Below are 17,740 nucleotides of genomic sequence, written 5' to 3'. Positions count from 1 at the left end.
AATTGCCCCAAACTGGAAAATACCCAAATGTTTTTCATCTGGGAATGGATAAACATATGGTGATACATTCATAGGTGGAATACTGTTCAACAATTTAAAGCAACAGACTATTGGTACAATATAGATCAATCTAAAAGATATTATGCTAAGTACAAGATGCCAGACTCAAAAGGCTATGTATAATTTCTTCCCATTTATAGGACTTTCCAGAAAAGGCAAAATTATAAGAATAATAAATAGATGAGTGGTTTCCAGAGTTTAAGGGTAAGAAGAGGGTTTGACTAGAAATGGATGGTGCAGGGGAATTTGTGTGTATGGGGGGGAGGGCGGGTGGAATTGATGGAATCATTCTGTATTTAAGTTGTGGCACTGGTTATACAACTTTATGCATTTGTCAAAACTCATGGAACTGTACACCAGAAAGAATCAGTTTTACTAAGTGAAAATTTTTAAATAAAATTAAATATGTGGTTCAGGAAAAAATAAACTAGGAGAGTATCAGCTCTTTCTCCTCACTCCCCCATTCCCCCAGAGAACCTTACTGGAACTCTGGACAAATGGAAAGATATATACTATGTTCTTAGATGGCTTTTTAGATGCCAGTTTTCTCCAAATTAATGTCTATATATTTAATATAATTCCAATTAGATTCCAAGTGATTCTTTTATTTTAATTGGAAAAATGATCTTAATGTTTATCTTGAACATAAAAAGATGAGAAAGCCAAGAAAATAATGAATAGGGAAGTGATTTGCCTTATCAGTAATTACACATACTGAAAGCCACTATCATAGGCATGGACAGATTAGTGAAAGGAAGCAGAACCCAGTATAACTAGAAACAATATACAGCAAACATGTTCCTCAAGTCAGTGAGAAAAGAGTAGTTTAAGTGGTGCTAGTACAACCGCTTAACCATCTAGATGAAAAGACTGCATGTACAGGAAACTCCAGATGGATTAGAAAGTTAAATATAAAAAGTCTTAGGAGACTAAACTTTAGATATTCACATAAAAGATATTGAGTAAAGTAAGATATTGCTGAGTGACTATGAAGTGTACCATATGGTCATCATCTGAAGAAAAGACCTGCATGCCAGTCTTCTCCCTTCCAGATACAATTGTAGCTACTCATTTGTGTATCTATCTTATCCTTTATCTATGCATTTAAATATGTACTAGAAATGTAGCACTGTTCAGGATGGTTCTTTTTTTATGTACAAATTATCATATTGTAATTTTTTCAGAATGCCTTTTTTTTTTTTTTAACTCAGCAGTATGTCTTAGAGATCTATCCACATTAGATCTATACACATAGATCTACCTCATTCTTTTAATTGTTATTTGGCTGTTTGGCTATAACCCATGTTTAGCCCATTTGATCCTGGGCAGGTTACCTAACTATCTTAACCTCAGCTTCTTTATTTGCAAAATGGAGATAACAGTAGTAATGCCTATCTTAAAGGATTGTTATGGGACCAAATGTGTTAATATATTAAAAAAATTAGATCAGTACCTGGCATATAATAAACTTTATTATTGACATTTTGGTTGTTTCTAATTTTCACAGTTACAAACCATGCTGCACTGAATATCCCTTTACATATTTCCTTATACACATCAAGGAATAATGTGTATAAAGTAACCAAAAAAGAAATTGCAACACCTCTGATGTGCTACTTTATTAGGGTTATCATGAAGTCTTAAAAAAAAAAAAGAAACCCTCTTTTTAAAAAGTTTTCCCTTTTTTTCCTCTTTTAAAAAATACGTGTTTATTTAAGTAATCTCTACACCCAACATGGGGGTCAAACTCATGACCCCAAGATCAAGAGTCACATGCTCTTCTGACTGAGCCAGCCAGGAGCCCCTTCAAGTTTTTCTTTGTATTCCAGTTAGTTAGTGTACAGTATAATATTAGTTTCAGGGACGCCTGGGTGGCTCAGTCGGTTGGGCGTCTGCCTTCGGCTCAGGTCATGATCCCAGCATCCTGGGCTCGAGTCCTGCATCGGGCTCCCTGCTTGGCGGGAAGCCTGCTTCTCCCTCTCCCACTCCCCCTGCTTGTGTTCCCTCTCTCGCTGTCTTCTCTCTGTCAAATAAATAAATAAAATCGTCAAAAATTTTTTTTTAAATATTAGTTGCAGGTGTACAGTATAGTGATTCAACACTTCCATATAACACCAGGTGCTCATCACAATGAGTGCACTCCTTAACCCCCATCACCTATTTAACCCATCCCCTCACCCACCTCCCCTCTGGTAAACCATCAGTTTGTTCTCTATAGTTAAGAGTCTGTTTCTTGGTTTGCCTCTCTCTCTTTTTTCCCTTTGCTCATTTGTTTTCTTTCTTAAATTCCACATATGAGTAAAATCATATGGTATTTGTCTTTCTTTGACTGACTTATTTCTTAGCATAATACTCTCTAGCTCCATCCATATTGTTGCAAATGGCAAGATTTCATTCTTTTTTAAGGCTGAATAATATTCTGTTGTGTATGTGTATATATACAATGTGTATGTATGTGTATATATATATACACACCACATCTTCTTTATCCATTCATCAATTGATGGACACTTGGGCTGTTTCCATAATTTGGCTACTGTAGATACTGTGCTAAAACATCAGGGTGCATGTATCCCTTTGAATTAGTATTTTTGGGTGCTTTGGGTAAATACCTAGTAGTGTAATTGCTGGATCATAGGGTAGTCCTAGTTTTAACTTTCTGAGGAATCTCCATACTGTTTTCCAGAGTTGCTGCACCAGTTTGCATTTGCACCAACAGTGCAAGAGGGTTCCCCTTTCTCCACATCCCCACCAACATCTGTTGTTTCCTGTGTTGTTGATTTTAGCCATTCTGACAGGTGTGATATCTCATTGTAATTTGGACTTGTTATTTCCCTTATGATCTGTGATTTTGAACATCTTTTCGTGTCTCTTGGCCATTTCTATGTCTTTGGAAAAATGTCTAGTCATGTTTTCTGCCCAGTTTTTAACTGGATTATTTGTTTTTTGGGTGTTGAGTTTGATAAGTTCTTTATACAGTTTGGATACTAACCCTTTATCAGATATGTCATTTGCAAATATCTTCTCCCATTCTGTAGTTTGCCTTTTAGTTTTGTTGATTGTTTCCTTTGCTGTGGAGATTTTTATTTTGATGAAGTCCCAATAGTTTATTTTTGCTAAAAAAAAAAAACCCTTTAATGGAAGTCTTGTGTCTATCAAGTTACCATTTCTTCTACTCTCTTGAGTTTCATAAAAGTATATTCTATCAATGCATATATTTTTTTATCTTTAAAAAATCTTTTGTTTGAACCCTTCTCATATTTCCAGTACTACTATGGATTTGTTTATATATTTATTTTGTCATTTTGGTGGGATTTAGGAAGAGAAGGGAATTAATTTACTATATTGTCAGTCATCTTGAAATGAAAATCATACCTAAATTTTTAACTAGAATACTTGATTATTTCTCTGTCAGAATCAAAACTTAAAATAGTTCTGTCATTCCTTCCTTTCCTGCTCCTGCTTGCAGAAGACAAAATTGCTTTTATTCTTCTTTTTCTCTTAGTTTTTTAAAAAAAATTAATTTAATTTTTTGTAGTTTCAAATTTTTATTTAAATTCTAGTTATGTAACATACAGTGTAATATTAGTTTCAGGTATAGAATTTAGTGATTCATCACTTACATATAACACCCAGTGATCATCTGGAGTTTTAATTGTAAACTTTTCTTTTTCCATTATATATCTTCTATTTTAATTATTGTTTAGAAAATTCATTCAATTTTAATAACCACATTAACCATGATTACTTAGCCTTGACTCTAAGTAAGCATTATTGGAAATTTCATGCTGTTTATTGTATGCCACACTCTCCTTTTCTAATGATGTTATTTGGCCACATTTGTATTGAAATTCTTTGAGTAATATTTTCAGAAAGGGTGTGTGGTATGGTATACTTTGGGTCCTTGTTTTCATGAAAATGTGTTTAATTTTCCCTTATAAATTTGATTGGTAGCTTGTCTGGGTTCAGAGTTTTAGGGTTACAGTCCTCCCTCAGAATTCTGTAAACATTGCTCTTTTGACTTCTAGTATTTAATGTAGCAGATTAGAGGTCTAATTCCTGTTTAAAGGTATTTTACTGGATGGTAGTCTTGTATTTCTGTCTGGAAATATGTTTGCAATTCAGATATTTAACCAGAATAAATGTCTGCATGTCTAACATTTTGATTATTCCTGCCCTGATGTTATAGATCCTATAGATGTGGGAATTCAGGGATTTAGGGAAACTTCCTATTTGTTTGATTATTACTTTTTTCATTTTGATACATTGTTTTTCTTTTCCAGCAAAGGAAATTTTATTTATTTTTCCAGTTTTATTGAGATATATTTGACATACAACAATGTATAAGTTTAAGGTGTACAACATAATGATTTGATATATGTATATATTATGAAATGATTACCACAGAAAGTTTAGTTATCATATGAGGTATTGATTTTAAGGTATTGATTTATTTTGCAGGTGGGCTTATAACATAGTTATGAACTATGAGAGATGCTGCACTGTTGAATGGGAGGAGTCAAAAGTATCCACCTAATAAAATATATCAGTGATTATATAGGTCCTGAGAAAAAAATTGACAGGTGAAAATAAATACATACATAAATGAAAACAACAAAATAAAGCACACATTTGAGTGATGTTACAAATGTGCATGAGAATTTCTAGACTCTAATTTGGAACTTCTTATTCCATTTCAGGATCGGAAATTAACCAAAGCTGAGCAGCAAAGGTTCAAGGAAGAAGCAGAAATGTTAAAGGGTCTCCAACATCCCAATATAGTTCGATTTTATGATTCCTGGGAGTCTATATTAAAAGGAAAGAAATGTATTGTATTGGTGACTGAACTTATGACATCAGGAACTTTAAAGACGTAAGTTGACTCTGATAGTGCCAATGAAATTTTGTTTGGAAATAATTTTCAAGAGTAATAAAAGTTGTTTATAAAATAACACTACTTGATTAAAGAATTGGTAGCATCTGAATCTAGTGACTGTGCTTCAGGGCAGGTTAAAAAATTTAGGATGTTAATGAAGTTTGTTAGAAAATACAGTATTGAGAAATGAATATTTGTGGGATAGCATAAAATTTTAGAATTAGAAGTAATGTCATTTTGTAAAAATAATGGAAGATAAGGGTGTGGCCACATTCGTAGATCTACTGAGCAGTACTATACAATTATAGTTTATTGTTTTATTTCTGACTACAGTTTTTCATTTGATGGTGTAATCACTTATTTGTAACTATTAAATGTGGAATATACTTTTTCTGTTTCCTAGCATCTTTACACTAAAATTTTACATAGTTAAACCCTCTGGTGACCTTATATAAGCAGTTATTAGAAAGTGTAGAAGGACTTTCTTTTTAAAATTGTGCTACCTTTCCACAAAAGGTTACTCTGATTAGAATGATTCTTGTTTTGAATTAAAAATGCTGAAAAATGCTAAGCTTGGCAGGATGTCTTCTCTAAGAATGAAGCCTTAGATTTAAAATTGCTTTTCTATAACAGAGAATAGATAACAACACAGTGATGGCAAGCATAGTACTTACAATACCAGCCAGCTTACATGATTTACCCTTAATAGTGTTCATATAATAAGCTAGGTATGTTTGTTTACATGTGGTCTTTTGTTTCTTTGTGTAGGTACTTAAAACGATTTAAAGTCATGAAACCAAAGGTCTTAAGGAGCTGGTGCAGGCAAATTTTAAAGGGGTTGCAGTTCTTGCATACTAGGACTCCTCCCATTATTCACCGGGATCTGAAGTGTGATAATATTTTCATCACGGGACCCACTGGATCTGTGAAGATTGGTGATCTAGGCCTAGCCACCTTAATGCGAACATCATTTGCTAAGAGTGTCATTGGTGATTAAACTTTTATAGTTATTGGTTGGATAAAGAGAGATTTTGTTAACTGTGTATGTCTAGAATAGGGATCAGCAAATTATGGCCCATGAGCCAAATCTGGCCCCATTGTCTATTTTTGTAAATAAAGTTTTATGGGAACACAGCTATACCCACTCATTTATGTATTGTCTGTGGCTGCTTTTGCACTACAGTAGTGGAGTTGAATAGTTGTGTCTGAAATACTTACTGTCTGCTTCTTTACAGAGAAGTTTGCTGACTCCTGGACTAGAATGTGAATTTGCTTTGAAATATCTATTACATATTGACTTATTTCAGAGACATCCTAGTGTATTTCTTTTGGGGGATATATTAAAGATCATTAAAAAGTTCTGAAGACTTAAGAAAGAGGATTTACTAATTTAGTTCAGAAAAATTTATAAAGAAGATAGAAATAAAAACAGATTTTAGTAATTGTTACCTGATCTTGAGCATTACAAATTGTACTTTATCAGTATAGAAAGTTAAGGAAATTCCTTAAGTACTTTATATAGGTGTAGCAAGTATTCTGCAAATTTTATATATATAAATTTGGTTTAGGGAGCAGAAATTAACTCAGGTAATCCTTATGGTGAAGGGAATGTGATATTGGTGGATACATTTTTCTTTTTAATAAAGATGTGGATGTGGTGTTATTTTGTAGGGACTCCTGAGTTTATGGCCCCAGAGATGTATGAAGAGCACTATGATGAATCTGTAGATGTCTATGCTTTTGGAATGTGTATGCTGGAAATGGCTACTTCAGAGTACCCTTACTCTGAGTGCCAGAATGCAGCTCAAATATACCGTAAAGTAACTAGCGTAGGTATAACTTTATTCTTTTTACTTCCTAGATTGTCACATTTCATGTTGAAGATGGTAAAGTCAGCTTAAAACTAATTTTGGTTTAGTGCTATATAACAGTGCTAAATTTAACATAATTGTAATGAAACAAGCTTTAGATTTATGCTATATACCTATACTTTATTGGGGTCACATAAAATGTTCTGTATAATTATCTTTGGGTAAAGACATATCATCTATATCCACTTGTTTGTAAATAATTTTTAGATTTATTAGGTGGATATTATTTTTTCAAAGCTGAATAATGAAGATTGACTAAATGGTTTGGAAGGTTTCTGGTTCTAAAAGAGCATTCAAAATATTGTTCCTCAGCTACAGTATTTGATTCCCTGTTATGGGTATTTTTTTGCATTAAAAATTGCAAGGAATGTATAAAGATGAATAAGAAGTGTTTGCTACCCACAAAGAGCTTGCATTTTTAGTATGGATAAATTCACAAATAGCTATAAACATAAGAGGATAGGAATAGAGTAAGGGATTAAGAGAGATAAAAACAAAATCTTAGGATAGTTCAAAATAGGTCTGTTTCATATCCAGTTGGGTGGCTCTAGAATAGGCCAAGAAAGAGATTGTCAAAGTGTTCAAAGTAACTGATATTAATAGGTACCCTTTTTAAATGCATGCTGTATACTGCATGCTTTCATATTTAAATCCCTACAAGATGGCACTATCTTCAGTTTATGAATGATGAGACTGAGAACCACAGGTTGTAACTTGCCCAAGTTCACACAGCTACATGTGGATCCACAATGGTGGATTTTGACCCTAAATCTGACTCTGGAGATATTTGGGTAGGGAGACTAGAAATAAGTCTAATATCCAGAATGTGGGCCATTCTGTAGGACAAATGACCTAGTTTCTCCAACAAATCAATTTCATGAAAGCAAAAAAGGAGGGACTGTTAAAGAATATAAGAGACTTAAAGTAGTGGTGAGCAGGTAAATGTTTAATAACTGATTCTCTGAAAAAGAAAAAGCACTGATTCCTAGCATTTGCTGATTTCCTTGGTGTTAAATATTCCCACAATGACTTTTAAGTTTAAGTTTTTTTTTTTTTTAAGTCACCAGTGTGACCTCACTGAATGCAGGGTTGGAAATGGTATACACAGTGGAATTTGTATGATATTTACACCATACAGATAGAATAAACAACCTCAAGAGCATAAATAATAGTAAAATGTAGTAAAATAATTAAGGACTGCTATTTTCAGTATTTATTACCTTGGTTGTTGATATCATTTATTTAATTGTAAGCTTATATAATTTAATTTTTGTAAATGACTGTGTTTAACAGCCAGCTTGCAAAATTCTTGAAAATGTAATAGTTGCCTCTTGTAAGCTGGTATGAGCCAGCTTTAATGCACCATACATGTACTGTGAGGACCTTGTTTGGATCCTGATTTGAATAAACCAAGTATAAGAAGACATCATTTAGACTATTTAGGAAATTTAAGTGTGGGCTGGGTTTTAGATGATGTTAAGGAATTATTAGTAATTATTTTAGGTGGGATGATGACATGACATCTGTTAGAGATATAAACTAGAGACTTTATGGGTGAAATTACATGATGCTTAGGATTTGCTTTAAAATATTTTTGGATAAAAAAGGTGTGGAGGTAGATAGCTGAGACAAGGTTGACAAAATGTTGTGTGTTGAAGCTGGTGATGGTTACATGGGGCTTTTACTATTCTACTTTTGAGTATGTTTGAAGCTTTCTGTAACAAAGAACTGAGAAAAAGAGATAAAGCTAGAAGTCTTTTTAGTCTTGGTCTGTACATTGTATGGCCACAAATAGAAAAACTTTGTACTCAATTTCGTAAGTTGCAGTTCCCCAATTATTTTCACCTAGGAGCAGAGAAAGGCAATAATTACCCAGGACTGGGGAATAGGTAAGAGATCAATGGAGAGGTCAAAGAGGACTTTTTCTATAAGTAGAATGATGTAACTCCATTTTTTGAATGGTGACTTTATTATTTTATATTAAAGTCACAATAAATATCACAATTCACATTTCCATCTATATTAAAGCTTCTTGAACTTGAGATCCAGACCTGTACCTCTGAAACAAATAATAAATTATATGTTAAAAAAAAAAAGAAGATAGCAGGAAGGGAAAAATGAAGGGGGGGGAATCAGAGGGGGAGACGAACCATGAGAGACTATGGACTCTGAGAAACAAACTGAGGGTTCTAGAAGGGAGGGGGGCTGGGGGATGGGTTAGCCTGGTGATGGGTATTAAAGAGGGCACGTACTGAATGGAGCACTGGGTGTTATATGCAAACAATGAATCATGGAACACTACATCAAAAACTAATGATGTAGTGTATGGTGATTAACATAACATAATAAAAAAAAGAACTTGAGATCCAAATTAACTCCTAATCTCACCAAATTTGTCTAGTGTGTGATACTGGGCTTTCTGATTCAGCATCCTGTGAAGTAGTATGTCAGACCCAGAACTAGGTTTTAGATTGCCTCATTCCATGACAATGATTCTATAGTATCTTTCTCCTTTTAGATTAATTTGGAGTTTTCTGTTAGATGACTGTAATGATTTTTTAAAATTTATTTACTTATTTTAGAGAGAGAGGGAAAGAGTGCGAGTGGGAAGGATGGGGGGAGAGAATCTCAAGCAGACTCCATGCTGAGCACAGAATCCAACTCGGGGCTTGATCCCAGGACCCCAAGATCATGATCTGAGCCGAAACCAAGAGTCGGATGCTCAACCAACTGTGCCACCCAGGCGCCCCTAATGATTATTTTTTTAATCTAAAATTCATAATTTAAGGGTAATAGAATATAAAATTAGCAGATTTAGGCAGCTAACAGTTACAGAAACATTTTTAATTGTCTGGACCTTACTAATTTATTATTGAACTCCTAGAACCTGATAATTAGCTTGAGTTTCTCTCAATATTTTACTATTGCTTAATGGTTAAAATAATACAGATTTCTCAAAAGTTTATAAATATTTTTTTTTTCATGCATACATATATATTGATTGTTCATTGCTTCTAGCCATTCTGGAAGACTTGTTTATTATAGTTTGTTAATTGGGGTTATACTTGCATGTATATTTTGGGATCAAATATTTATTCCCTACTTAATGTTGCAATATGAGAATTATCCATGTTATTAAATACTTTGAGAATATTTTTGGTTTTTGTGTAAGAGTAGCATATATATAGATCACATAATTTATATTTCTGTTGTTTGAAATTTAGATTGTTCATAATTTTTCACTGTTATTTGTAGACTATTAGAACTGTGACAGTATCTTCATCAAAAAATTCTTAAACTTACACTGTATATATTTATCTCATTTAAAGCTTGAATATGGTTTAGTGGTAAAAATTACGTTAATAATGTTATGTTGACTTGAGCTTTCAGTTGCTTTATTTGTGACTAGAAACAATTTTTCTTCTCCCAGGGCATAAAACCAGCCAGTTTCAATAAAGTCACTGATCCTGAAGTGAAAGAAATCATTGAAGGATGTATTCGCCAAAACAAATCAGAAAGGTGGGTACAAATGTAGTGAAATGATATAACCGATGGATACATTAAACTCTTACCTTGGACTGGGTCATTTTCTGACCTTTGAATAATACTGGGTATTACTTTTGAATGGAACACAAACCATACTGTCTAGAGTGAAGTATATCAGTGCATGTTGTTTGCCATTTTGGACTTTGATATCATGTGCTGAATTTTTCTTGAACTGAAATTTGGATTTTGTTCGTGTGTGTTGTGACAAGTTTTCATCACCTTCACCCTTCAGTTTAACAGTCACTGAGGCCCCCCAGGTTAACTTGCTTCTAACAGTTGATAGTAGAGAGCTTCTGCAGTGTCACCTTCAGGTAAGTACTTAGAAAAAAATGATAGCTTAAAAAAATTGACCATCAACTCACCAGATGTTTCGTATTTGACCAGTTTCCTTGTGTCATGATAATGGTAAAGCAGATAGGGCTGTTTATGTTCAAGAAGTAGTATTCTAAGTTTATTTGTAACCCAATTTGTGTTTTTCTTATGGATACATCCCTTTAGTTTTAGCTTATATTTCCTGTTAATTTGAGCTTTGGACAGTTGTCGAGTTAAATCAGTAGGTTAGTCTTTTGATTTTTTACCTCCTTTATGATTAATAAAGGTCCTTTACAGAAATTATTTTCACCCACATTTTATTGACTGTCCCCCATTTTTATTAGTTTTTTAGGTTTAATGTTGTATATCTGAGAATACATAAAGCCACTAAGGTAAAGCCTGTTTAATTATAGCTTTATTACTGAACATTATTGTACCAACAGGCTATATCTAGGTAGTTATATATTTTAATTATGGTAAAATATACATAACCTAAGATTGACCATTTTAATCATATGTTAAGTGTACAATTCAATGGCATTAAGCGCATTCACATTGTTAAACAACCATCACCACTATCTATTTCCAGAACCTTTTCATCACCCCAACAGAGACTCTGTACCCATTACCTCTCCATTCCCTCTTCCCCTCAACCCCTGGTAACCTTTATTCTACTTTCTGTCTCTATGTATTTGCTTCCTCTAAGTACCTCATGTAAGTGGAATCAATACAATATTTGTCCTTTTGTGTCTGGTTTATTTCACTTAGCATAGCGTTTTCAAGGTTGATTTCCATGTTGTAGCATGTATCAGAATTTCCTTCCTTTTTAAGGAAGAAACACATACACACACACAGCACATTTTGTGTATCCATCCATTTGTCTGTTAATGGACACTTGGGTTATTTTTTCCTTTTGGCTATATGGTGAATAATGCTGCATGAACATTGGTGAATAAGTATTTGCTTGAATCCCTGCTTTCAATTCTTTTCATTATATACCTAGGAATGGAATTACTGGATCATATGGTAATACTATGTTTAATTCCTTGAAGAACCGCCAAATTTTTTCCACAGTGGCTGCACCATTTTGTATTCCTCCCAGCAACATATGAAGGTTCCAATTTGTCAACATCCTCACCAACACTTCTTATTTTCCATTTTTTGATAATAGCCATCCTGATGGCTATGAAGTGGTATCTCATTGTGGTTTTGATTTGCATTTCCCTAATGATTAATGATGTTGCGTATCTTTTCATGTGGTTATTGGTCATTTGTATATCTTCTTTGGAGATATGTCTGTTCAAGTCACTTGCCCTTTTTAAAATTAGGTCGTTTATTTTTTTGTTGTTGTGGCTGTTTTTGAGTTGTAAGAGTTTAGGCATGCTTTTTTTTAAGTGAGTCTAAAAATGCAGTTGACCCTTGAATAACATATTGTACAATACTGTAAATGTATTTTCTCTTCCTTATGGTTTTCTTAATATTTTCTTTACCTTACTTTATTATAAAAATACAGTATATAATACATAACATAATACAGTATATAACACATACAAAATATGTGTTAATCAACTGTTTATGTTATTGGTAAGGTTTCTGGTCAACAGTAGGCTATTAGTAGTTAAATTTTGGGGGAGTTAGTAGTTAGACACATATTTTCAACTGAGGTCGGCACCCCAGTCCCCTCCCAATGGTGTTCAAGGGTCAGTTGTACTAAGTGGAAATAGCCATTTTAGTTTGGATTCTGATTATTGCTTTTGCAGCATTTTAACTGTAAATTTGTTACCAAAGAACATTGGGATATTCCAAAGGATTCATGGCATATTAGTGTATTAGAAAGAGCACAGACTTCTACATCAGACTAAGATTCAAATGTGGACTCACACTTAGCCAGTGTGATCTTGAGCAAGTTACTTAGCTGTTTCTCAAAGCAGGTATTTATTTTGATGATTAAAAAAATAATGCATATAGGGGCACCTGGGTGGCTCAGTCGTTGGGCATCTGCCTTCGGCTCGGGTCATGGTCCGGGGGTCCTGGGATTGAGCCCCACGTCGGGCTCCCTGCTCAGTAGAGAGCCTGCTTCTCCCTCTCCCACTCCCCCTGCTTGTGTTCCTTCTCTCGCTGTGTCTCTCTCTGTCAAAAAAAAAAAAAAAATGCATATAAAATAACTAACAGAGTAGTAAGTATTTAATGGTATCTCCTGCTATTACTGTAATTATTCGATAGTAAAAATACATAGGCAACCTTTTCATTGAAAGGCAGAGGGCTTAACTTGCTCGTATCTTCTTCTTTTTCAGATTTTACCTATTTATTTGAGAGAGAGAGAGAGCGTGTGTGAAAGGAGGGGGAAGGGTAGAAGGAGAGGAGGAAGCAAGCTCCTCGCTGAGCAGAGCACCAGACACAGGGCTGGATCCCAGGACCCTGAGACCATGACCTGAGCCAAAGGCAGACACTTAACTGACTGAGCCACTCAGGCGCCCCTTGGTTCTGTCACATCTCACCTTAGCCTTAAAACTAATTAGTCTGAGGAAGCTTATTCTTTTTATAATAATCTCTTAATTTTGTCCCTTGATCACTAAAAAATGATCAGGAGGGTTGAAAATCATCAACTTACAGGATACCATGCTATCAATATACTTTATCTGTTTTAAATAGTATAAGAGAGATTTTCTATGTAGACATTATGAAATACATTAGTTTTAGCTCTCTCTGGCCTATAATATAGATAGATTAGATATTATGTATCTGTTTTTAGAAATTGGTCCAAGCAAGCAAAGGAAATTAACTTCCCCCATCTTGTAAAAGAATCTTTTGAAACCCAGTCCTTTTTTTTCTCTTCAGAGATGGTTAATTTCTAATACTAGGTAGAGGCGTTTCCATTGCATGTATACTTTGGCCTAAAACACTAGACTTAGATACTTGAGGAAAACCATGGGACTTTGCTGAACTAAATTAGTTTCATTCATGGCATTCTCTCAAGAGTGAAGTACACTGACTAGATTATTGTTAATGGAGTCAATGACTTCTATTTATAATGTTTGTAAAGAGTTTGAATTTCTGATTTCCTTTAGAGGTTATATATCCAGAAGAGTTTTTCGTTTCCTTTTTTAAAAAATTTTTTTATTGTTATGTTAATCACCATACTAGTTTCCTTTGCTGACAATCTGTTGTTTGAGTTTTAGTAACTTAAATCAGTGGCTTAGGGAAACTAGTCACTCTACCTAACATACACTGCAGCACTTCTCCAGTTCTCTAGGCATACTTATAGGTGTGTTAAACTTCAGTATCTAGATATGCTACTGGTAATCTTTAATTAAGGTGACTTTCAGTGCATGTTAGTTGGGATTTCTTTGCATTCTTGGCAAATAATAAGTTGGATATAAGATTTGGTTTTTATAACAAGGCAGATTAATGGTCTAATTAATAGGAAATTTAAAATAAAGATTGTTACTTTGATATAATTGATGTTTACTAATTAAGAGTTCTATATCTTGTTTATGATTGAAAAAATTGATAATGAGATATGTATTTTGTTTATTAGGTTGTCTATCAGGGACCTACTAAACCACGCATTTTTTGCTGAGGATACAGGACTGAGAGTGGAGTTAGCAGAGGAAGATGACTGCTCAAATTCATCCCTGGCTTTAAGACTCTGGGTTGAAGACCCTAAAAAATTGAAAGGCAAGCACAAAGACAATGAAGCTATTGAGTTCAGTTTCAATTTAGAAACAGATACATCTGAGGAAGTAGCGTATGAAATGGTAAGTGAATCCTACCACTATTCTTTATCCCCTGACCACTGCTGCCCTTTATAATATCAGGGCTGATTGATTCCTTTCTCCTTATTGCTTTCTTTCCTCCCTATTTTCTCCTTTTCTTTATTTAAATTCTTTTATTGTGAAATGCATCTCTACAGCAGAGTACATTAAATTGGTATGTACAGTATAAAGAATAATAAAACACTACTTTTGTTAAGAAATAGAACATAACCGGTACCTTAGAAGCCACCTGTATGCCCCTCCCAGTTGTATTCCCTTCCCTAATCACCACAGGTAATATCTACCCTGACTTTTGTGTTACTCATTCCTTTGCTTTTTGTTATAGTTTATCTAAGTAATATATTGTTTTGTTTTAAAAATGTGAGTGACCAGTGCACATCTAGCTGGTTACTGAAGTTATTATTTGGTGAAGATGTTCAAGAGTGCATAAGCTGAACAGTCTCTCAGTCATAATCTGGCTTCAGCTTCCCTAAGTGTTTATAAGAGCCGCTTTTGGGGAAGTCAGCAGGTGAGGTCATGAGTGAATTCAGGGAAGTACACATGTGGCTCACCAGTCAGGTCACCAGCGGACCATTGTGTGGACCAGAAATTAGTTGTCTGGTAACAATATGGTTGGATGGGGAGTGGGCCCCTCTGACTTCTCTACTTCTAATCACCCCATGATCCCCCTCCTTACAGAGCAGATGACAGCAGATAGCTTCTGGAGGTTTGAATGTGTGTCCACACCTGACTCAGGCTGCTGCAGTGCTTGGAGGAAAGGTGTGTAGGAGCTTTGGCAGCACATAGTCAAATTAGCCAAGTACAGAGAGTCTGAGCCAGGCTAGCCTGGGCATTCTGTCCTCAGGTTAAAAAGAAGGATGGAACATTGACAATGAGGATCTTGGAGGTGATAGCCTTTAACATGTCTATTTTTATAGTCATACTGTTCTAATCTGGAATGATATTTCTCTTTACTATCTTTCTAGACTTCTCTTCCTCTCTTCTGTTGGGTTTCATGTTCCTAAATCCCATGTCTTTCTCTTCCTTGGCTTACCCTCTTATTTTAGTGACACACTTACTCTGTCTGCTTCTTAAAGAAAGGGTATGAGAGGTAATTTCTTTGAGACTTGCATGTATGAAAATGTTTTTATTCTATATTCATACTTAATTGATTGCTTGGCTGACTAAGGCATTTTAGGTTGCAGTTTTTTAAAAAAAAATTTAGACTCATTGTTCCATGCTTTTCTAGCTTTCAGTATTGATATTGAGAAGTACAAAGTTGTTCTATTTTCTGAATCTTTTGCATGTGATCCATTTTTTGCTCTCTGGAAGCTTGTAGTAGTTTCTATTTCTTCTTTAGTATTCTAAAATTTCACAGTGATGTGTCTTGATTTGGGTCTATTTTCATCCACCGTGTTGGATTCTCAGTGGACCCTTCCAATCTGTCAACTCATATCCTTTAGTTTCTGGGAAATATCTTGAAGTATTTTATTGATGATTTCTTCCCCATTGTTTTCTTTCTGGAACTGTTATCATTTGGATGTTGGACCTCTTGGACTAATTCTCCAATGTTCTTAACTTTTCTAGTTTCCATCTTTTTGTCTTTTTATTCTCCTTTCTGGCAGATATTACCAACTTTACCTTCTAACCCTTCCAACTGAGTTTTTCATTTCTGCTATCACGTTTTTAATTTTAAGAGTTCCTTTTTATTTTTTGGTCTGTTCCTTCCTTAGAGTAAACATCTTGTTCTTGGTTTTGTGGAGGCAATATTATCGTACCTCTCTATAACGTAAGTAAAGAGAGTGTTTTTGACATTTTTTCTCCCTGTATAGTCTCTTTTCTCCAAATTGCTGTTTTGCTTTTGTTGGTTTTGTGCTCTGTCTTCTTGTTAGAGGCTTTTCTGATATTTCTGATAATTCTTGGCTACTTGCTCATAATTAATAGATTATAGGAGACTATTTTTTTCCTGTTGCTGTGTAATAAATTACCACAAATTTAGTGGCTTAAAGCAACACCCATTTATTATCTCAATTCTGGAGATAAAAAGTCCTGGTGGGCTTCACTGGATTCTCTGCTTAGGATCTCACAGGCTGCAATCAAGGTGTTGGTGGCCTGGGTTCTTATGTGGAGGCTCTTGTGGGGAGGGTGAGGGGAGTGGGGGGGGTGGGGACTGCTTTCGAGTTGTTGGCAGAATTCAGTTCCTTATGGTTGTAAGACTGAGGTGGCTATTAGCTGGTGGTCACTTTCTATTCCTAGAGGCTGCTTTTCAGTCCTTTCATGTATCCCCACTCCATCTTCAAAGTCAGCAATGTCATGTTGAATCCTAGAATTACCAGCTGGTAAAAGGCTCACCCAGATAATCTCCCTATTTTAAGGTCAGCTGTTCATAGCAAAATAATGGGAGTGATATCTCATTATATTCACAAGTTTGAGGATTAGGATGGGACATCTTTGAGGGGCCATAATTTTCCCGACCACAGGGACTTACAGCCTATTGGATGATGTGTTTGCTTGTGTCAGACTTGTTAACTTTGACCAGTACCGTAGGGTATCTGGATGGTATCTTTAATTAGGGAATCTCTGGCATCAATATGTGTAGGTCTGTCTTCTTGGATTGGTCAGATTCCCCAGAGAATCATCTTTCGATGTCCTTCCTGAAGGGTTAGGGTCTGGTTACTGGTATTTTGGTAGTCAAGTGGGGAAAAGGGCTAAAGGTTTCTGCATATGGCATTCAGCATACATATGCTCATTTAATCTTGTTTTCCACACGGTAGCCTTACCCTCAACTGTGCCTGGTGTTTCATAGTCCAGAGATCCTCTCTTTTACTCTCTCCAGAGAACAAAACTCCAGGCTTCTTGGGTAGGGGGAGAATCGATCATCCAAAGGTGTGGAATGGAGGGTGGGGCACAGGGATCTAAACATTTAATTGCTTCTCACAACCCTTTCACTTAGTCTTCCTTATTTTAGTCATCTCTTTTGACTTTACCTAGTTCTGGAAGTAACTGGTATTGCCAGTTTCTGTGCCTTATGAGTATTTTTCGGTATAAGTGATAATGCTTCTCAGCTTTCCCTAGTTCACCTTTTTCAGGACTGCTAGGTCACTTATTACTTAATCTGTGTTCCATATTCCGGAGTGTCCAAAATGTTGTTGCTGTTGTCTTTCTCTTATTCTCCCTGTCCTTCTGGGTTTACAACTTAAAAATCCATATAGTATGGGGTTTTTTTGGAGCTTCGGGAGGGAATGAAATTAAATATATGGATTCCATCTAACATTTTAATCATCTTTCAACTACCACGAAATTTCCCTGAGTCTGCAGAC

At 34.9% G+C, this 17,740-nt stretch overlaps 1 protein-coding gene across 4 annotated transcripts in view; it reads left to right on the top strand.

The window, feature by feature from the left end:
- The window catches only part of WNK3 (WNK lysine deficient protein kinase 3), a 161,428-nt gene that overhangs the window by 38,791 nt on the left and 104,897 nt on the right, over positions 1-17,740 (top strand). For all 4 annotated transcript variants that reach the window (XM_073889219.1, XM_073889218.1, XM_073889217.1 and 1 more), the window contains 5 exons: positions 4,761-4,933; positions 5,705-5,925; positions 6,608-6,765; positions 10,238-10,326; positions 14,204-14,423. In XM_073889219.1, coding sequence (XP_073745320.1) covers positions 4,812-4,933; positions 5,705-5,925; positions 6,608-6,765; positions 10,238-10,326; positions 14,204-14,423 — 810 coding nt within the window. In that variant the 5' untranslated portion in view covers positions 4,761-4,811. The remainder of the gene's footprint in view (positions 1-4,760; positions 4,934-5,704; positions 5,926-6,607; positions 6,766-10,237; positions 10,327-14,203; positions 14,424-17,740) is intronic.

The sequence above is a fragment of the Callorhinus ursinus genome, unplaced genomic scaffold (assembly GCF_003265705.2).
Source record: "Callorhinus ursinus isolate GAN/ISIS: 27379988/994484 unplaced genomic scaffold, GSC_fseal_2.0 scaffold103, whole genome shotgun sequence".
NCBI lineage: Eukaryota > Metazoa > Chordata > Mammalia > Carnivora > Otariidae > Callorhinus > Callorhinus ursinus.
Note: the sequence above shows the minus strand (reverse complement) of the source record. Positions and strands in the feature narration are given on the sequence as shown.